This window comes from Lissotriton vulgaris, chromosome 2_1 (assembly GCF_964263255.1).
Source record: "Lissotriton vulgaris chromosome 2_1, aLisVul1.2, whole genome shotgun sequence".
In the NCBI taxonomy this organism is placed as follows: Eukaryota; Metazoa; Chordata; class Amphibia; order Caudata; family Salamandridae; genus Lissotriton; species Lissotriton vulgaris.
In genome coordinates this window covers 110,062,008-110,084,830 of record NC_141687.1, presented here as the reverse complement: position 1 = coordinate 110,084,830, position 22,823 = coordinate 110,062,008, and the positions used below count along the sequence as shown (strand labels likewise).

The 22,823-nt window shown below is 49.8% G+C and overlaps 1 protein-coding gene across 1 annotated transcript in view; it reads left to right on the top strand.

The window, feature by feature from the left end:
• Positions 1–22,823, top strand: part of PITPNM3 (PITPNM family member 3) — a 1,845,859-nt gene that overhangs the window by 1,468,103 nt on the left and 354,933 nt on the right. Inside the window, exon 8 of the mRNA XM_086954539.1 lies at positions 13,101–13,288. Coding sequence (XP_086810665.1) covers positions 13,101–13,288 — 188 coding nt within the window. The remainder of the gene's footprint in view (positions 1–13,100; positions 13,289–22,823) is intronic.

Here is a 22,823-nt window from a genome sequence, read left to right as displayed (position 1 = left end):
AATTGCTTGCTTTATCGTAGTCCGTTTCACGCTCACCCTAAAATCTGTTTAAGTCCTCTGAGTCATTTGTTATTCTCTCGGTGTACCAAGTCAACCTTCCCTCTGAGTTCGGTAAGCTGAGTTACAGTGACAATCGTTATGCACAGCACATAGAGGTGTCAAAATGGCATTTGTACAAACATTAATTTTATTGTGAGAGAAAAGCATCCTCATTAAAACATGAATGCATGTGAGGGTGATGTGCTCTCTGCCCACCCTTGTTTGGCCGATATATTGTTGGTAGGTCTTAGTATTTAGTGTGTATCCTTGGCTTGGGATGGTGGCACTTTCCTTGTATAGCCAGAGTACATATGGATACTGGACGAAAACTGCAAACTGATAGTAGAGCACCTGCCATGCATTTACTAAAAATAACAAGCTTGTCTATTAGGTCAAAATTATTTTGTTTGAAGAAAGGGATCAGCTTACGTTTTGGAGTCCAGGCGGAGGGGGAGAAGGGTGCAAGGCAGAGGGGAGAAGGGCGGAAGGCAGAGAGGAGAAGGGCGCAAGGCAGAGAGGAGAAGGGCGCAAGGCAGAGAGGAGAAGGGCGCAAGGCAGAGAGGAGAAGGGCGCACAGCAGAGAGGAGAAGGGTGCAAGGCAGAGGGGAGAAAGGTGGAAGGCAGTGAGGAGAAGGGTGCAAGGTAGAGAAGGGTGCAAAGTAGAGAAGGGAGCAAGGCGGAGGGGAGAAGGGTGCAAGGCAGAGAGTAGAAAGGGTGCACGGTAGAGAAGGGTGCAAGGCAGAGGGGAGAAGGTTGCAAGGCAGAGGGTAGAAGGGTGCAAGGCAGAGAGGAGAAGGGTGCAAGGCAGAGGGGAGAGGGGTGCAAGGAAGAGGGGAGAATGGTGCAACGGGGAGGGGGAGAAGGGTGCAAGGCGGAGGGGAGAAGGGTGCATGGTGGAGGGGAGAAGGGTGCAAGGCAGAGGGGAGAAGGGTGCAAGGCAGAGAGGAGAAGGGTGCAAGGCAGAGAGGAGAAGGGTGCAAGGCAGAGGGGAGAAGGGTGCAAGGCAGAGAGGAGAAGGGTGCAAGGCAAAGGGGAGAAGGGAGCAAGGCGGAGGGGAGAAGGGTGCAAGGCAGAGGGGAGAAGGGTGCAAGGCAGAGAGTAGAAAATGTGCACGGTAGAGAAGGGTGCAAAGCAGAGGGGAGAAGGTTGCAAGGCAGAGGGTAGAAGGTTGCAAGGCAGAGAGGAGAAGGGTGCAAGGCAGAGAGGAGAAGGGTGCAAGGCAGAGGGGAGTAGGATGCAAGGCAGAGAGGAGTAGGATGCAAGGCAGAGAGGAGAAGGGTGCAAGACGGAGGGGAGAAGGGTGCAAGGCAGAGGGGAGAAGGGTGCAAGGCAGAGAGGAGAAGGGTGCAAGGCAGAGGGGAGAAGGTGCAAGGCAGAGGGGAGAAGGGTGCAAGGCAGAGAGGAGAAGGGTGCAAGGCAGAGGGGAGAAGGGTGCAAGGAAGAGGGGAGAATGGTGCAACGGGGAGGGGGAGAAGGGTGCAAGGCGGAGGGGAGAAGGGTGCAAGGTGGAGGGGAGAAGGGTGCAAGGCAGAGGGGAGAAGGGTGCAAGGCAGAGAGGAGAAGGGTGCAAGGCAGAGGGGAGAAGGGTGCAGAGGGGAGAAGGGTGCAAGGCAGAGAGGAGAAGGGTGCAAGGCAGAGGGGAGAAGGGTGCCAGGCAGAGAGGAGAAGGGTGCAAGGCAGAGGGGAGAAGGGTGCAAGGCAGAGGGGAGAAGGGTGCAAGGCAGAGAGGAGAAGGGTGCAAGGTGGAGAGGAGAAGGGTGCAAGGAAGAGGGGAGAATGGTGCAACGGGGAGGGGGAGAAGGGTGCAAGGCGGAGGGGAGAAGGGTGCAAGGTGGAGAGGAGAAGGGTGCAAGGTGGAGAGGAGAAGGGTGCCACGGGGAGGAGAGAAGGGTGCAAGGCAGAGAGGAGAAGGGTGCAAGGCAGAGAGGAGAAGGGTGCACGGTAGAGAAGGCTGCAAGGCAGAGAGGAGAAGGGTGCAAGGCAGAGGGGAGAAGGGTGCAAGGCAGAGAGGAGAAGGGTGCAAGGCGGAGGGGAGAAGGGTGCAAGGTGGAGAGGAGAAGGGTGCAAGGTGGAGAGGAGAAGGGTGCCACGGGGAGGAGAGAAGGGTGCAAGGCAGAGAGGAGAAGGGTGCAAGGCAGAGAGGAGAAGGGTGCACGGTAGAGAAGGCTGCAAGGCAGAGAGGAGAAGGGGGCAAGGCAGAGGGGAGAAGGGTGCAAGGCAGAGAGGAGAAGGGTGCAAGGCAGAGGGGAGAAGGGTGCAAGGCAGAGGGGAGAAGGGTGCAAGGCAGATGGGAGAAGGGTGCAAGGCAGAGGGGAGAAGGGTGCAAGGCAGAGAGGAGAAGGGTGCAAGGCAGAGGGGAGAAGGGTGCAAGGCAGAGGGGAGAATGGTGCAAGGTAGAAAAGGGTGCAAGGCGGAGGTGGAGAAGGGTGCAAGGGGGTGGGCGAGAAGAGTGCTGCAAGGCAGAGGGGAGAAGGGTGCAAGGCAGAGGGGAGAAGGGTGCAAGGCAGAGAGGAGAAGGGTGCAAGGCAGAGGGGAGAAGGGTGCAAGGCAGAGGGGAGAATGGTGCAAGGTAGAAAAGGGTGCAAGGCGGAGGTGGAGAAGGGTGCAAGGGGGAGGGGGAGAAGGGTGCAAGGGGGAGGGCGAGAAGGGTGCTGCAAGGCAGAGGGGAGAAGGGTGCAAGGGGGATGGAGATGAAGTTAAAAATGTGCCCCCCCCCCCGGAAACATTTCTGCGGATGCCCATGGAACGCACACTACTTTGTGAGAGAGAGTGGGAGAGAGTGGAGAGAGAGAGAGTGGAGAGAGAGTGTGGAGAGAGAGAGTGTGGAGAGAGAGAGTAGAGAGAGAGAGTAGAGAGCGAGAGTAGAGAGCGAGAGTAGAGAGAGAGAGTGGAGAGAGAGTGAGGGTGGAGAGAGGGGGTGGAGAGAGAGAGTGGAAAGAGAGTGGAGAAAGAGTGGAGTGAGGCAGTGGAGCGAGAGTTTAGAGAGAGTGGAGAGAGAGAGTAGCGAGAGAGTAGAGAGAGAGAGTCAGTGGAGAGAGAGTGGAGAGAGAGTAGAGAGAGTGGAGAGAAAGACAGTGGAGAGAGAGTAGAGAGAGAGTGGAGAGAGAGAGTGGAGAGAGAGAGTGGAGAGAGAGAGTCGAGAGAGAGTAGAGAGAGAGAGTGGAGGGAGAGAGGGTGGAGAGAGTGGAGAGAGAGCGTGGAGAGAGAGTAGAGAGAGAGAGAGTGGAGAGAGAGAGAGTGGAGAGGGAGTGGAGCAAGACAGTGGAGAGAGAGAGAGTGGAGAGAGCATGGAGACAGTGGAGAGAGTGAGCAAGAGAGTGGAGAGAGAGAGTGGAGGGAGAAAGTGGAGAGAGAGTGGAGAGAGAGTGGAGAGAAAGACAGTGGAGAGAGAGTAAAGAGAGAGTGGAGAGAGTGGAGGGAGAGAGAGTGGAGGGAGAGAGAGTGGAGGGAGAGAGAGTGGAGAGAGAGAGTGGAGAGAGAGTAGAGAGAGAGAGTGGAGAAAGAGTAAAGAGAGAGAGTGGAGAGAAAGTGGAGCTAGACAGTGGATAGAGAGTGGAGAGAGAGAGAGAGAGTGGAGGGAGTGGAGCTAGACAGTGGAGAGAGAGAGAGAAAGTGGAGAGAGAGACAGTGGAGAGAGAGAGAGTGGAGAGTGGAGAGAGAGAGTGGAGAGAGAGAGTGGAGAGAGCGAGTGGAGAGAGAGAGAGAGAGAGAGTGGAGAGAGAGAGAGAGAGAGAGGAGAGAGAGAGAGTGGAGAGAGAGAGTGGAGAGAGAGAGAGAGGAGATAGAGAGAGGAGATAGAGAGTGGAGAGAGAGTGGAGAGACAGTGGAGAGAGAGTGGAGAGAGAGTGGAGGGAGACAGTGGAGGAGACAGTGGAGAGAGAGAGTGGAGAGTGGAGAGAGAGAGAAGAGAGAGAGAGAGAGAGTGCATAGAGAGTGGAGAGAGAGTGGAGGGAGAGTGGAGGGAGAGCGTGGAGGGAGACAGTGGAGGAGACAGCGCAGAGAGAGAGTGTGGAGAGAGTGGAGAGAGAGTGGAGAGGGAGTGGAGAGAGAGTCGAAAGAGGGTGGAGAGAGTAGATAGAGGGTGGCAAGAGAGTGAGACGGAGAGTGAGAGAGTGGATTGAGAGAGTGGAGTGAGAGAGTGGAGAGAGAGAGGGAGAGAGAGAGCGGAGAGAAAGAGAGAGTGGAGAGAAAGTAGAGAGAGAGTGTGAAGGGAGAGAGGGTGGAGAGAGTGGAGAGAGAGAGTGGGGAGAGAGTGGGGGAGAGTGGAGAGAGAGAGTAGAGAGAGTGGAGGGAGACAGTGGAGGGAGATAGTGGAGAGAGAGTGGAGAGAGAGTAGAGAGAGAGAAAGTGGAGAGAGAGACAGTGGAGAGAGAGTGGAGAGACAGTGGAGATGGAGTGGACAGAGTTGAGAGAGAGAATGGAGAGAGAGAGAGAGAGTTGAGAGAGAGAGAGACTGACTGACTGACTGACTCAGAGACTGAATACTGACTGACTGAGAGACTGACTGGCTAGGAAACTGACAGAGAGATAGAGCAAGATTGGCTGACTAAGAGAGTGACTGACTGACTAACAGAGAGAGAGAGGCTGATTGAGAGTGAGACTGACTGGCAGAGAGAGAGACTGACTGAGGTAGAGAGATACTGACTGACTGAGGTAGAGAGATACTGACTGACAGAGAGAGAGACAGAGAGAGAGGCAGAGACTGACTGACTGAGAGAGATAGACTGATTGACTGCGAGAGAGACTGACTGACTGAGAGAGACTGACTGACTGAGAGAGACTGACAGAGAGAGAGAGAGACTGACTGAGAGGTGGCTGACAGGGAGAGAGAGAGAGAGACTGACTGAGGTAGAGAGAGAATGACTGACTGAGAGAGACTGACTGACTGGGAGAGAGAGACTGACTGGGAGAGAGCGAGACTGGCTGACAGAGAGAGAGAGACTAAGAGAGAGAGAGAGAGACTGGGAGACTTACTGGCTGAGAGAGGGACTGTCAGAGAGAGATAGACTGACAGAGAGAGAGAGACTGACAGAGAGAGAGACTGACTGAGAGAGAGATTGACTGACAGAGACTGACAGAGAGAGAGACTGACTGACAGAGAGAACAGAAACTAAAGAGGGCCCATGGAGCTTTGTTTACTTTTCTGTTGTCTCCATTTCTTGCTCTTTCCATAACACCTCAAGCAGTAAATAAGAGGCCGTCGAAAGTCCAAGGTTAGACACGCCTGTGATGTCACTGGGTGTGAAAGGGAGTGACATGTCGCTTTTGTCACCCATAACATTTTGGCGAATCGATGTCCATGAGGGTCCGGACCCCCTCTTCCGGGGCCCCCACCTATGCTCCCTGCACAGGGCCACCATGAGCCTAGAGCCGGCCCTGGTATCAGCCGCCACAAGAGCAGGCCAGTCACCACCTAACTCGGCTACATGGTTTTCCTGACGAATTTTCGCCCATACCGGCTGCGGTACGACATTGCCGAACAGCATATCGATGTCGGCAAGATTCATTATCGTAGCATCCACTAGCTGAGACAATTCTTTATAATACCCTGCAGGATTTTTGCGAGGGTCGGGCAAAGTCTGCTTAACCTGCAGAACTTCCGACCGTTTCCACGGAAGATGTATCCACACTCTCTGGAAATGTGGCAAAATAGCAGGATTAACAGTAGCATCACCTGGCATCCACACTGGTGGAACTTCGCGCATAGGATACTGACCAGGCGTCGCTGTCCATTCCTCAGTTTCGTCTTTAAATAGTGCACGAGGCGTCATAGTGGGACGAAAAGACAGTAGCTGCTCGACTGCACGTCGAACATTGCTACCCACAAGTATTCCGCTCGCAAACTGAAGCTGAAGGTCAGTCAGAGCAGCCAATACATCATCGACCGCATCAGCCGATATCATATCGCGTAAGAACTTGCACATTTCTTCAAACACAAACCTCTGAGTTGGCTCATTGAATTGAGAGAATGTGTCAACAACTATACATGGAGGATTCCTAAGGGGGTATCTAATCCAATTTATCGCCATATTATATAGCGTGTCACGTTCCCTACCGCCAGGAAGCTGACTTCGTCTTTGGGTAGCATCAGAACCAGCGGACCCAAGAATCGGTCCAAGAGAAGTGAAAAAGTTAGCAGCAACAGTAGGAACACGACGTCGAACAGACGGGGTAGAAGAGTAAAGCAAAGGGGTAACAATAGAAGGGTCAGAAACAGAAGGAACAGCAGGAGTAACCACAAGAGTGGAAGTAGCGGGAACAGGAGTATGAGAAGGTATAGACGGAGGAGCAGTAGGAACAGGAGCAGGTAGAGGAACAGGAACAAGAGGAGCACCTGCCGGAACAGCAGGTTGAGGAACAGGAGGAACCACAGGGGCTGTGGTATCCTGTGCATACGGAGGTGGCGACTTCAGCAGATAGGACAACAAAGGGTCCTCTACTGCTTCCTCTCCCTTCTTATCCGTACCCGTCGGTAAAGCGGGATAACACTTATCCACTGTCATACGCTGCAATCTATCAAAAATGTCCTTTTCCTTCTCCTCCTTGTCTCGCTGAAACTGCTCTGCATTTTTCATCGTGGTAACGATACCTTCTCTCTTATTACATTTAATCTGCTTGATTTCTTTCTGCTTGGCTTCTTTACGCCACAACCGAAAGGAATCAAACATGGCCGGCCTTGCTTTTCTTTGAAACAATTTAGCTTCAAGATTATCTAAAATCGGGGCCTCAAAACTACCATGAGGTGGCCAACTAAGGACACCGTCATTTTTGGTGTAGCAAACCCAACACTCATTGAATGTGATTGGACCCAAACCATGTCGACTATATAATTCGTAAGTTGGAGTTCCAACCGGAGGTATCGGACACGAGTCCTCCAGCCGGGAATCCGCACCACAACCTCTAAAGCAACTGAACAAAGTACTACGGCCAGGCATCGTGCACACTAACTGAGTTTCACAAACGTCAAGGGTTATAGGATTACAATGTCCCTGCAAAAGGGCAAAAACCCTCGGTTTTTGGCGACTGCAGACGTCAAATAGCACAACAAAGAACAAAATACCAAGAACCACAAATGCAATGGAACCATGCAACAACTAAGCACCCACAACAACAAAGGACTCTGGGAGCGACCCACAAATACTTAACTCAAAGATCAATGGCGTCACCAGGAAGGCCCGTCAATCGTCTCGCTGTACCAAGGTCTACGCCAGGCGCCAAAACAGGTCTACAGTCAGGGCAGCAGTCCGTCGCAGCCGTCAGGAGGCGGGGATCTTCTCGGGAAAAGTCGTTGGGCCACTTGTTTCGACAACAGGATCGATGAAGCGGGGTGCACCTTCCCTCGGAGATTTCACACGAAGTTCCTCACGATCGTCGGGCTTTGGACCGGTACCGCTGATGCAGCCCCACGTGGGGGGCCAACTGAAGGACTGGGTTTTTCTGAGACCCAGCGGTGCCAGGGATAACACCTGAAACCTTTGTGGGTAACCTGTTCCGGCGTACAAATGACAGAGACACGGGACACTTCCTTCGGCGTCAAAGATTCGAGGTTTATTACTTCAGGGAACACAGAAGTCACAAGAAGTACAGCATGTGTAGGTTCTAGGAGACTGCTTCGAATTGTATCTGTGGATCGCTCTTTTTATGCAGTTTTTCGTCATAGGATAACATGACAGACAAAAGATTACAACTCGGTTCCCACAGTAAATGTCATAGGGGGTCGCTTTCATGTATTCAGAGCCCGGAACATAATTACAGTAGCATTTGGCAGTTCCCAACAATAAAAGTACATCTTCCCACCATTAGTACATTCCGTTCAACTGTAAACGAATCAAGGAAGAGACAAAAACAGGTGCAGAGGAAGACGAAGATAGCGAACAGATCGAAAAGAGTGTAAAAGGGGTGGTATCAGGAAACACGATTGCAGGGATCAAAGGAGACGTGCTTAATGAATGCACAACTGAGACAATAGACCGGCACGGCAAGATGAGCCTCGAGCGGGGCCATCTGCCTTACAGTGTCATCCCCCTCATCATAAAGACACCCTCAAAGGAACACGTGTCTTCCGCAAGAGTTTGGGAATCCCAGGGTCACGAAGCGGACAGCGTCCGTTCGCTGGCTACTTGAGGGCAAGAAACAAAATGGATGCCGTATCTAAAATGGAACTCGTGGGTTCAGATGAAGAAACCCACGAAACAAACAAACGGTTTAGGCTAGCACAGCGAAAACGCGTACACCCACTAAACTCATCATTTGCGGTTCGTAGATACCAGACTCGACCATATTCGGGCGAGTCGAAAACACCACTTACAATTGTCACGGAACCTCATTTTGTGTGTTTGATGTAATGCTCTTTGTGGCCTTGGGTATGCTCAAATGTGGATATGCCACTCACTGTGCCACTGGAATCAGGCTACACCCAACTGAAGAGGCCCAATCAGGCCAATGCGGGACTTATATAACTTGTGTTCCAGTACAGAGACGACCTGGTTTGGCATTTCGAGCAGGCCTGGTCCTATCGAAGCAGGACTGAAACTGATTTGCATATGGCTGGTATAAACTGAAGTGGCATGGTGGAAAAACGAACAATGGAAACGGTGGATTGGAATGCTATTCCCAGTCATTGCCAGTGGTTAGACTTATTGAATCACCTTATGCGTGCTTGATATCTCCTATTCAATACCAAACATCTGAAGTACAACATACAGTTATTAAACACTATGTGCTCCTGGCCACGTACGAAACAAGTAGGTTTGCCCTGAAATAGTCTGGTGTTCTAAGAGAAACATAATGAATCTACGCTTCTAAGACATACAGATGAACGGAATATGCAGATGTGCCTCTCGTGATTTTTCTTAAATTGTCATATAAGTAAAAACACCTTCAAGCACCTTCCATAGAAATAATACTTTTTTCATGTGGCAAATAATGTTGTTAATCAGAAAGGACCTAATGTGGAGAATTGGTTAGACTTTACTTTTTCTACTATGTCATCAGTTGCAGACCTGAGTGATCTGCACCTGGATAAATGCAAATATCATTGCTGAGATTAGTTCAAGAATTCCATCCATCATCTTGTTTTTGTTGCAGCTGATGCCCTAAGTGTGATGGGTATGCCCAGACATGGGCCCACTGTACCATATGACTCAAACTACAATATACTGACCAAATAGTGTGAAGCCATTCTGGGATTACTTATGGTCCCTTCCGGAGGGATCCTCATCTCTCAGATTGTTCCATGAGTATCCGGGTCGGTATGGGATGCATAGGATGGGACTGTGTCTAGCGTGGTATGATGGGCCAAGAACAATGCTCTAAAATGCATCCCAAGTGATTGCCAGTGGCTGAGATTAAATTAAGTATTCCATCCATCATCTTGTTTTTTTTTTGAAGTTGGTGCCTTATTTGTAATGGGTATGCCCAGACGTGGTTCCCGACACAAGGGGTACCTCTAAAAGGACCTATATTTCTTTTACAAGGAATAAATCCTAACAACATTCACAATGTACTCACTGTACTATAGGACTAAAACTACACTCTACTGATGAGCTCCAAGTAGGGTGAAACCGGTCTGGGGTTGCTTGTGGTTCCTTCTGGAGGGGTTCTTGTCTGGCGGTTCGGGACAGAATGTTCCATGAGGAGCAGGGTCGGTACTGATATGCATAAGAAGGGCCTTTTTCTAGACTGACATGGTGGTTAAAAAACGATGGGTTGGAATGCTATCCCAAGCCAGTGGGTAAACATTTTGCAATCATTCCTTTTGTCAACTTTTGTGTGATTAATGACTAGAGATAGACCATCAATCAATATTAAGTGTCACCCTAGAGAATAGGGAATGGGGTTAGAAACCAACAATTGCAGAGACTATCTATTAAATAGTTAAAGCTCCTAGAAGTACAGGTGTAAAGCAACAACTTTCAATACCTGAATTCATGCATCTTGAACCGTAGTGGACAACATAGGCTGAAGTGACAGCATTTATATAGCATCACTACGCCGTGGGTCTCACAGGTATTATGGATGCAGTTAGTAGGTTGGAAGTGGTGCTATTTGATTTAAACTAAAGTTCTTTAAGGTACTTCCAAGAGGGCTGGAGCCATCATACAATCTCATGAAAAATACTGACTATGCAAACTATTCTGATTAGGATTCATTGTGTGTAAATATGCCTCATGTGGGTATTTTGATAATCTGCAGGAATCCAGCTAATGGACAACAGCAGTTCAATCCTGATTGAAAATAAACATTGCATGTGTGTAATCAGTGCTTTCAGTCACTTCAGCACATTGAAGGCATAAATAGAAGCCAACCTTGTACATCTTTGTGCAACCGCCATGCTTAATTCAATCCCTGTCCAAATCTTTGACCTTAATTCGCTTACCCTGGTGGATCCTATGGATAACATTTCCTAGGCTAAACAATGTCCTTCAAACGTGCAAACTCGTATCTCACAATCTGTCACACTTCCAAGGTGAAATGAGTATCAGAGAGTGAGCTAACATTCTGCCTATTATTTCAATTCCTAAACAAAAGGCTGGGCTGGCAGGAGAAGACTCGGGGAAACCCTGGTAGGGTGGTAGACGACTGCGTGGGTTAAGATCTAGTTAGACTAATGTATCATGATTCCATCCAGTCCCAAAAGAAGCTTCATGAGGTCCATGATAGCAGTACACAATTTGCCTAGAAGTATAGAAAGACTTCCTGCTGTGGATAGACAATGCTGTGCCAGAGAGTTCTTCTCTGTTTTACTCTATGAAACATTAGAGAATGTAGGGATTGATTTAGATCTAGGACAGATATCCCGTCCATCGAAATATAAATCCCATGTGATATCATGGGTTTTATATTTTGGCGGATGGGCTATCCGTCACCATTTGACGGAATAACCTGTCCACCGAGATCTAAATCAGAAACTTGGACAATATAGATACATATAAATCTCAGCTGGAAAATCAATCAGTTGTCCCACTTCAAAAACATTGGCCTCCCCTCTGTCTGCAGCCCTCCTAGAGATGGTTGACCTGCGCAGGCTCAGTGGAATGCTCATATTTCTCAGATCACCTTTAACTTCTAGTCCAGACTTGCCTAAAAGCTATTTCATTTGTAGCGTGCACCCTACAGCCATATCGTTTTTGTTGTTGTTTATTATTATTAATGTAGTACTAGTAGTGTATTAATCTCATTATTATTAGTAGATGCAGTAGTGATTGTAATAGCATTATTATTATTACCAGCATATCAGCTTTATTGTTATGATTCTTTCTATTTCCAGATACTGTTTCTTCAAGTCCTGGTGCTTTTTATGCTCCCACACTCACGGTGCAATATCTTTTTACAGATGTTAAAGCAGGCCCAAACCTGTCTATTGATAGCAGTATACGTGTCTTAATATAGTCGATGGCAGCAGATGTTGACATGTCGGTCCAGCATGACATTTTTTCCCAGACCTCACAAATAGGTTTGATATGCTGGGAACAAAGGGCCTCATTTATCCTGTGCATTACTTTAACGCCGCTGGTGCGTCACTTTTTGTGACTCAACAGTGGCGTAAAAAATGCACCTTGTTGCGCCATATTTACAAAGTGACGCATCTAGGTAGATGCCTCACTTTGTAAACGCCTGCGCCACATTATAACTGCGCCAGGTATAATGTATGCAAGGGGGCGTATTGACGCAAGGAAGGGTCATGGAAGTGACGCAGTGAAATCTATGAGATTTCACTACGCCATTTCTTGGCCGCTAATGCCTCAAAATCTTACGCCTGCCTCACAGCAGGCGTAAGACTGACGCAGGCACTTACAACATGGGACTTGCCCATGTGAAAGTACAAAATGCTGGAGTTGCGTCACTTTTGTGACACACTCCAGCAATGCTTCACTTTTGCGCTTACAGATACCTCAGAAATACTGACGTATCTGTAACTCCTTGCGACATGATGCGTCATATTATAAATATGACGCATCAATCATGACGCAAGGAGTGCGCACTGAGAAGTGACACATCGCTGCTTTCACGCAGCGATGCATCATTTCTCATAAATGAGGCCCAAAGAGCTTAGAGCCGGACTGAGAGTTTGGCGGATGGGTACTTTGTCACCAAGACACATAAAGAATATTGATATTGAATGAAATTGTGACGCGCCACATGTACCGGGATGCATCTAGGTGATCATCAGGGTCCAATTCACAAAGTGCCTCCGCAGTCGTGTTGGCGGCCCTACACTTGTGACAGGACCTCCCCAATCAGAAACTTCGGTGTAGAGGTGCGAGTGTAGCCCCCCCTCCCACCGACATAACTGCGCATGCCCTTTGTGAATCGGGCCCACACTGTTTGCGATTTAATGACGTAGCAGGAGTGACGTATGCCTCAGTGCAAGCAAAGAATCTGCCACCCCTGGACTGCTGCTTTTGTAGCAAAATACAGCAATGATTTTTGTTCCTGGGGCTCTGAAGAAAATGTCTTCTGCTTGACCTCGGCGTTGTAGGAACACAATTGCTCAAAAGTAAGCTAATTTCACATAACCCGAAATTTGCAAATCACAGATTTAAAAAGCCTCCTTAAAATCTTGCCTGGGCCTAATAAAGAACTTCACCGAGTTTGCCACAAAACACCTTTGCAACATCTCACGCCTCTGAAGCCACCAAAGATGGTGATCATTTCAGGTCTGTCTGGTACCCAAAGCATGGCAAGGTGTCAATACACAACCCTTATAGTCGATCTAATTATTCATTCAGTTCATGCAATTTTATTGTATGGAACTGGCACGACAGTAGACCAAACTAGTAAGCCATGGCTTTTGCTTCTCATATATATCATGCTCGAAAATGGCCATAAATTAGCCTTTTCTTTCCCATTAGCAAAATACAAGACAGTCTTCCAAGTAATTTTTAAAACGTTATCTGAATTTCTGTTGAAATCCATTGCTCAAGACCCCTGTCTCTCCTCCGAGATGCCCTGCAGTGATTTCAATAAACGTGATGAAAATAACTTATAACGTAGCTAAGTTTTTTGTTCAAACCACCATCTTCCTGTATTGTATAAGCATGCCTGTGTTTATTTTGTAGGATAATCCCATTTTACCTGAAGACTCCAGCACAGGCTTCAGCGGTACAAAACGTCTGAGCAAAAGCAATATTGACATCTCTGGCCTCTTGGAAGATGAGGAGCCAAGGCAACCGTTGCCCAGGAAACAGAGCGACTCATCCACCTATGACTGCGACACCATAACACAGCATCATGCCTTCCTGTCCAGGTAACTGTCTCTGTCAGCATCCAAAGACCAGCTGCATGGAGTGTAGGATTTAGATGGCAGTGCTCTGTCAGAGGACACCAGCCTTCATGTATTTTGTTCGCAGTTCTTTCCTGGATGCAGATTTTCTTATGCACAAGAGGACTGTTGGGAATATAAATCAGCATAAGCTTTTAAAACATGTCCTACTTGTTCATTTCAATATTCGAAAGCACACAATGAATGTGCCAGTTATGTATCTTTCAACCAAGCGTTTAACATGGTTTAAAAGATGATCCATGCTAGCCCATCTTTGAAGAGGTAATCTGCCCAACCAATAGCCTAACTAAACTGTTACAATCAAGGCTGTAGTCTTGTAGGTTACTAAAGGAGTAGGTTTATTAAGTTCAGATCAGGTTACAGGTAAATCAGTTAGCCCGTTCGCTGCGGGTGTCGGCCAACGGCCGTCGCGAGCACTACCTCCGTAGTGCTGCGCACCTTCGTCAGCCGACGCAGACCTGCCCGCTCAATGGAACGCTCCGCACTGGCCCGGAACGTTCGAAGCAGCACACGGGTTAAAGCCCCACCAGGAGCAGCATCCTGCTGCTTAGTCCTTCTCACTCCAAGTGTCCACTCATCCAATCACAAACCCTCTCAACATTCCAACCATCTAATGACCTCGCGCACTGGTTGAGAGAGAGAATGCATAAGAAAGCAAGAGGCCACCACTGAAACTTCATGTGACTCAACATAACAGTCCGTGCTACAAAGAAACATTTTGCCTGCACACAGCCGTACATTGGAGCCTGGGAATTTCTAGAAGCTGTTGTAACAGAGGAGATGTTATTGCAATGACTTCAAATCCAGTTAAAGATGAAAGGTAGATTTATTAACAGCACAGCAAATGCAAACATCACAGATAAAGCTCCAGATGCAACTGAGTCAAACTGTAATAAATACACATACCTAGAACAGTGGAATATGGAATCACACTGAAAGAGTAACATAGCGCATGCAGGGTTGCATGCAGCCAGGTGGCATATTATCTTAACCCTTTTACCGCAGCCCCGATTTTCCCGCAGTGCGGCACTTCCGCAATACGGGCGAGGCCGCGTTGGCCATTGGCAGACGGCAGCACTGGGGAGGTAGTGCTGCCATCGGCCAATGGCCGACGGCAGCAAGGTAGGGGTTAAAGGAACAAGGTTACATAATAGAAAAACAAGGGATGTAACAGCTGTGAAACTCGGAACTACAATGACCACAATGCAATGTGAAACCCGAAAAAAGGGGTGGGGCTAGTAAAGTCAAGGTACAACCTGATAGACATTGATGCTGGTTTGGTTTTTGTAGTAATTAAAAGTCCTTGAGCCAGGTATATATATAACACGCTGGATTTAATTAAGCTTAGTTCCAAGTGAAGTTTCAAGTAGATAAGTAAAAGATAATATGGCTGAGATACCCGCCACCCCCTCTCAACACAATCCCCAAGGATGGGAAACCGGAAACAGTTCTGGACTTTTGGAAGGCGGGAAGGGAGTTACCCTTCCCGGCCGTATTTATTAAAATATGAAACAAAATCAAAACATTAAAATAACAGTTTCATATCATGTACAATTTCGTTTCCACATTACGATGCTTTGGCTAACCTTAACATATTTCTAATACAAAGGTTCTCCTAGCCGAAACTAACATCCTACCAATACATTAATAACTTGAAATTGTACATCCTAACGTTAAGGGCCAACGGCAAGGTCGTAACCGGTGTCAGATCCCTAAACCAGAAATACCCCCTCGCTTGCGAGGGGCGACCGCACAGAGGGCTGTACCTCAAGTGCATCTACCAATTTCCCTTGACTTGACGGGGGCCCCAATGAACTCGACGCCATTTAAAGGTCGTCCGAGGACTCGTGTGAGGTGTCTAGAAGGTAGCGTAAACCCCCTCCCAAACCCCACACAACTTACCACATCTGCCGTCGCAGATGTCCTGGCCCCGGGAAATTCCCCAGGAGGGGGCCGTAGCCCCTCCTATCCAGGAAGGGGCCTTGACCGCCTTTCCTTTCCTTTCGGCGGCCCATCCTTAGAAGGGACCGCCTCCCCGTTGAGGGGCCAATGGCCACCTCCCCCGAGCGCTCCCATCCGTAATGGGTGACGCCCACCCATAGGGATCTTCCAATTACTGCTCACCGATCATGACCTTACCGCCCGACCGAATAAATACGACATAAAACTAGACAGACTAAAACTAAAAGACAACAGATGCTCAAAGTATGAATACTGCAACATCACTGATCCACACTGGTGCCAATACTTTATTCGAAAAATTATACTGCAAGGAATTATTCACTTTATTGCATACTGAACCAAAACTTAATCACAACAACCTGTAAGAAAATTGAGTTACCACATCAAAACTTTATTTCAAACCACTTGCTGTCTCCAGGGGCTGGTGGGTGGGTCAAAATTGGCTCTTCGTTCCGTCTCGAGCTCACGTGCAGCGGGGAGGTGCAGCTTCAGAGCACAGGAACAAGAGGATGCTTCTCTGGCTTGTTGCTCCTTTTATCCTTCTTCGGGCGGGCGTAAACCCGCCTCCGCCCGCCTCCGGGGGCGTGGTTGGCGGCTTCAGTGTCTAGGACAACCCACTCTAGGGCGGGAACAAAGCGCGCCCCGGCTACGCCGCTTCGGGCATACCAGCCGAGACTCGCCTCCCGCCCAAGATGGCTTCCCGGGGGGATCGGGGTACTCCACCATACGTTCGGGGGGACCGAGTGGTCGCCCCTTTCCATATGGCTGAGATACCCGCCACCCCCTCTCAACACAATCCCCAAGGATGGGAAACCGGAAACAGTTCTGGACTTTTGGAAGGCGGGAAGGGAGTTACCCTTCCCGGCCGTATTTATTAAAATATGAAACAAAATCAAAACATTAAAATAACAGTTTCATATCATGTACAATTTCGTTTCCACATTACGATGCTTTGGCTAACCTTAACATATTTCTAATACAAAGGTTCTCCTAGCCGAAACTAACATCCTACCAATACATTAATAACTTGAAATTGTACATCCTAACGTTAAGGGCCAACGGCAAGGTCGTAACCGGTGTCAGATCCCTAAACCAGAAATACCCCCTCGCTTGCGAGGGGCGACCGCACAGAGGGCTGTACCTCAAGTGCATCTACCAATTTCCCTTGACTTGACGGGGGCCCCAATGAACTCGACGCCATTTAAAGGTCGTCCGAGGACTCGTGTGAGGTGTCTAGAAGGTAGCGTAAACCCCCTCCCAAACCCCACACAACTTACCACATCTGCCGTTGCAGATGTCCTGGCCCCGGGAAATTCCCCAGGAGGGGGCCGTAGCCCCTCGTATCCAGGAAGGGGCCTTGACCGCCTTTCCTTTCCTTTCGGCGGCCCATCCTTAGAAGGGACCGCCTCCCCGTTGAGGGGCCAATGGCCACCTCCCCCGAGCGCTCCCATCCGTAATGGGTGACGCCCACCCATAGGGATCTTCCAATTACTGCTCACCGACCGGGGACAAATGGACTCCATCCCCCAAATACATACTGTCCCCCTTGATACAACCATGCGGAATAGACTGCAATGTACTTGAACGAAACAATCTACCCAATTTGTTATTTACTTTCTTCACTGAGTGATTCAGAGCAGAAACCGAAATCGCCCCCCGCCACACTTTCCGTGGAATCATATGGGACCATGCAATTGTGCACCCTGGAACTCTTCTCGCCAACCAACTTACTGTGGAAAGCATCGCCTCAAGAAGAAGTCGTCTACCAGTGGCCACCAAATCGTTGCCCCCAAGATGGACTATGATTATAGACTGCGGTGACCTTGTCCGCCCTAACAAACCCTCGAAAAAGGATTGAAACTGGTCAATACAGAGCCCGCCCCTTCCGTAGAAGGTCACCCTGTACCCGTATTCCCCAGCCATTTGAATCATGTCACCTGCTTTGAATACGTCCGCGGCACGCCTCACGTATGAGTGGCCCACGACCCACACCTCTTTCCTCGCAGCCGGTGATGTCTGACCGCTGGTTCCCAGGTGTCGGGTCGACTGCACAGTCCGCCCCGCCTCGTAAGCTTGCGAAACTGTAAACCAAACAAAAACAAGAAGCGTGAGTACATCATTACAGCTTCACAACATGTGCAACCGCACATACCTTTTGTAACAGTTCGAGGACCAACGCCCCAAACGTTTTACTTTTTCAACACTCAGACCCCTGGCTGTAGCCTCAGTAGCAGCCCCTATCCGAAAGGAATGGGTCCCAAACTCGCCGGGGTTCAAGCCCGCGGCCGAAATTGACATCGCAAGCTCCCGCTGGAACTGAAACCTCGTCAGTGGGGTGGCGTCAGCGTGTCTCAACAAGGTCCCCCCCCATGATGCCACCCTCTGCGCCAGATATTCCTCTACGCAAACAACAGGGCACATGGCAGACCCGGGGATCCTCTGTATGATTATGCAGTCCCCAATCGCACCCTGATCGGTTTTGGACCTGACAAAAGAGACAGTCATTGCCTCTACCTTGACCTGAATGTGCTCTCGGCACAGTCCCCCCATTGTATCCTGCTTGTTCTTTGCCACTAATTCGCTTACCCGCATAGCCCCATGGAATGCCAGCGCAAAAGCGGCTCGGAATAAAACTGTTTCATACTTTGATGAACACGTTGCAGGGAGTACGGATAATAACAGGGCCAACCTATCCAGACCTATCGTGTGCCTCTCATCTACTCTGCGACCCTCAAGGCGTTGCCACCCACGTAGCGCTTTCTGCACCACGAAAGACGCTGTCGGGTCCTGGATCCCATGAGCCCTTGCCATAAAGGAAATGGCGGCCCGATGCCTCTGGGCCGTAGCTACCGATTTGCCCGCCTGACGTAAAGACAGAAAAAATTTAACAACAAGCTCTTCCTGACCCCAAAGCTCTCCCCTAGCAGGACCCAAAAAGGACCAATAGGAACGAAACGCCCCTTCATATGCCTTCCTTGTCCTGGGTGCTAAACTCTCTCCCACGAGGTTTTGTAGTTCGGGGCACCGAGAGACCAGAGAGCTTCGGGAAAGGGTGCCCCCACTGGGTCCGCTGTGGGCAGGAAACCCCAGAAGGCCTGCATACGGAAACGAGAAAGGGCATCAGCTGCTTGGTTCAGTATCCCCGGGACATGTCGCGCCCTAAAGAGCACATTCAACTGCATACACAATAACACAATTTCCTTGAGCAATCTCAGGATCCACTTACAACGTGCTGCCTGGTTATTGATACACTCAACCACGGTCATGTTATCAGACCAGAACACCACAGAGTGATCCCGTAACCCCTCAGGCCATGTCTTCAGGGCCACCAAAATAGGGAAAAGTTCGAGAAACGCAATGTTACTCGTCAACCCGCACTCGTGCCACCATGACGGCCATTTTTGAGCCGACCATTGTGTGCCGAATATGGCACCAAAACCTATACTCCCCGCCGAATCTGTCCACAGCCCCAGCTCCTTGGAGGACACCGCCGGTTTGTTCCAGACAATTCGACCATTGAAATCCGCCAGAAATGCCAACCAAATGCGCATGTCCTGGCGAACCTCTGCCGAGAGCCTCGTGCGGTGGTGACCCTTCTTCAGGCCGACCATGGCTTGTGCAATCGAGCGGGAAAAGGGGCGGGCCATCGGCATTACTCTCAGGGCAAAATTCAACTGGCCCACCACTTGTTGCAATTGATGCAGTTTTACCTTAGTCTCACTAATACATGTTTCAAGGGATGCCCTGAATTTTAACGCTTTTTCTCTTGGTAACCGAAAACAACCTTCTTCCGAGTCGAGCTCGATCCCCAGAAACTCGAGGGAGGTCGAGGGACCCACAGTCTTACCTGGCGCCAATGGCACACCAAAATGGTTTATTAAGACACAAAATTCATTTAAAGCCTGTCCACATTCTGGATCCCCGGCTGCCCCCAGAAACAGAAAGTCATCGAGATAATGCATAACATGTTGAAAACCCGTCTTCTTCGTGAAGACCCATTGCAAAAAACAACTGAACTTTTCGAAATAGGCACAAGATATAGAGCATCCCATTGGCATACATCTGTCCATGTAATAGCGACCCTGAAACATGAAACCAAGGAGACGCTGATCGTCTGGGTGTACCGGGAGCAACCGGAACGCTGACTCGATGTCTGACTTTGCCATCAGCGCCCCGGGCCCCAGGCGATTCAACATGGCGACGGCCTCATCGAAAGATGCGTACCGCACCGAACACACTTCCGGGTCTATCGCATCATTCACGGAAAGACCACGTGGGGCTGACAAGTTATGTATTAGCCTAAACTCACCCGGGTCCTTCTTGGGGACCACCCCTAAGGGGGAACAAACAAAGTTAGCAACCGGTGGCGAATCAAATGGACCGGCGACCCGACCTCGAGTCACCTCTTTCCCAATCTTTACCTGTACCACCGCCGTATGCTGCCGGACCGACAGTTGGTTCTTACAGCTTGCTACACCCTGAAAATCCCCCACTGGGATGCGGAAACCATATGAAAAACCGTCCCGCAACACCCCAGCGGCAGCATGATCCGGGTATTCGTTGAGCCAAGGAATCATTGCCATGGTATCAATCGGGGTAGGTAAAGGCGCCCCTCGGACTATTTCAGACCTCTTTGGCGCTTCCCCTACCACCGTTATCACCCGTTTTGGCTCTGCACATGGTCTCAGGATGGGATGCCTGTCCGCACCCTCCACATTCATGTCTGAACTTGCATGACCCCTGGGGCCTCGTACATTTTCCCCTGTTAAAATTCCAACAAATCCCCCTTTTACCTGCGTTGCCACTCGACTTCGAGTGGTGCTCATTACCTGCACCCGTCCGAAAGGGTGTCCCAGAGGATTGGCGGGAAGATTCACCCCCGTTACTCCCCGACAATGGCACTTTTAACATTCCTGAATTTTCCATTTTCTGCCAAGAGATGGAGTCGTAACAATCCCATGTTAGAGCTGGGTCGTGCTCTTTAGCCTTTCTAAAAATATTGTCATAACAGAACCACTGATTGCCCTCGTACGCTAGAAAATACTCCATGATACGTGTCTGATAAATAGGTAACTCGGTCAACAACTCGGGCCTACGCTCACCCATGATGGAGGTAAAAATGCCCCACGCTCTGCCCCAAGTACCTATGCTTTCGTCAACCTTAAAGGCGGCCATCTTTGCGCGCCAAACACTCGGATGCATGAGCTCCTTTTGGCTTTTCACATGCTCCATCTCGTAATGGTCAGTAAGCAAAGAAAACATGTTCACATACTTATCCGCCCAAATCTTTTCCTTAATTTCTAGTGGTACATGCTGGGACACTTTCTCCCTTCGTGAGGGTACAGACCCCTCCCCCGCAATCGGCAGTGGCCGCTTACCTGAACTAGATGCTGCATTCGCTGCCGAACTTGCGCCAGCTGCATTCTCAGCCGCCGGAACCTGTGGGGGAACAGAAGATGGTGCCTTCGCAGCCTCTCTAGATTCCCGCAGTTGTCTCATTACTGCCCTGGCATCGTCAGCCGTGGTGCCCTCGCTATCTTTTCCCAACCATGCTGCTAATTGCGCCGCCAACTCGGGAGGCATATCTTCCCCGTTCACGGGGGTGACCACCACGGGGATCGGATGCCCCCCCTTCGGAACAGAGGTTGGCTCCTCAAGCGGAGTATCGGGAACCGGGGCCTCCCCTTCCGGTGCCCCCCTCTTGGACCTCTTGCCTCTCCCGCTAGGGACTACTCCTGGCAATGCTGGTCCGATGACTCGCTTCGGTCCTCCCTCCCCGTTCTTAGCCGCCATCTGCTTCTTCAAATCGGCTACCTCCTTTATGAGCATGCGGAGCATCTGATCGGTCCCCACCCGCTTTCCGACCTTCTTGCCCGGCATTCTCAAACGAAGATATCTGTAAAACAAAGAGAAAGATTACAACGCTCAAAATTGGCTCTTCGTTCCGTCTCGAGCTCACGTGCAGCGGGGAGGTGCAGCTTCAGAGCACAGGAACAAGAGGATGCTTCTCTGGCTTGTTGCTCCTTTTATCCTTCTTCGGGCGGGCGTAAACCCGCCTCCGGCCGCCTCCGGGGGCGTGGTTGGCGGCTTCAGTGTCTAGGACAACCCACTCTAGGGCGGGAACAAAGCGTGCCCCGGCTACGCCGCTTCGGGCATACCAGCCGAGACTCGCCTCCCGCCCAAGATGGCTTCCCGGGGGGATCGGGGTACTCCACCATACGTTCGGGGGGACCGAGTGGTCGCCCCTTTCCACAAAGCCCCACCAGGAGCAGCCTCCCTGCCACTCAGCCTGCCTGCCAACAACTGCCACTCCACACACAAGCCAGGCACCAAAGATTCCATGATGTCATCAGGCATTCCAAGACCCACACCAGCTGGAAGGACACACAATCCAACTATAACATAACCCCCTTCCTTAGGGAAACAAAAATTCACAAGTAAAGGAAGAAAATGTAAACATTCATCAAAATATACAATAAAAATATACAATGCATTGTTAAAAAAAAGCATTAACATCACATTCTAAAGGCATTGAAATTAACGCCCCAATATACATTACATTCTCAAACTAAACATTACCATTGCCCCATCCCCCTCCCTCAGGGAAAAAAATTAAAACAAGCATTAATAGCACTGGTTGGCATATCACTAAATGCATCACAATCTGGTAAACTTCCAGAAATAAAAAAAAAAATAACCTAAGGCACTTACCAGCCCACAAGCTCACCACCATAGGGCACTCACCACCCTAAAACAAACTGTACGGGGCACTCACCACCCCATAAACTCACCACCATAGGGCACTCACCACCCTAAAACAAACTGCACGGGGCACTCGCCACCCCATAAACTCACCACCATAGGGCACTCACCACCCTAAAACAAACTGCACAGGGCACTCACCACTCCATAAACTCACCACCATAGGGCACTCACCACCCTAAAACAAACTGCACGGGGCACTCGCCACCCCATAAACTCACCACCATAGGGCACTCACCACCCTAAAACAAACCTCACGGGACACTCACCACCCCATAAACTCACCACCATAGGGCACTCACCACCCTAAAACAGACTGCACTGGGCACTCGCCACCCCATAAACGCACCAGCATAGGGCACTCACCACCCTAAAACAAACTGCACGGGACACTCGCCACCCCATAAACTCACCACCATTGGGCACTCACCGCCCTTAAACAAACTGCACGGGGCAATCACCACCCCATAAAATCACCACTATAGGGCACTCACCACCCTAAAACAAACTGCACAGGGCACTCACCACCCCAAAAACTCACCACCGTGGGGCACTAACCACCCTAAAATAAACAGCTCAAGGCACTGACCACCCCAAAAACGCACCCACGCAGGGAAGACACACAAGCCAACTATAACAGTTTTGCTGTGAAGGGGCACCATGATGGAAAACTGAGTACACTTTGTGGCACGGGGCAGAGCCTCTTCTTACAATGTGAAAAAATAATTGTTATTTGGGTATAGGGTTAGGTGTTAAGCATTTTAGATACCCGGGT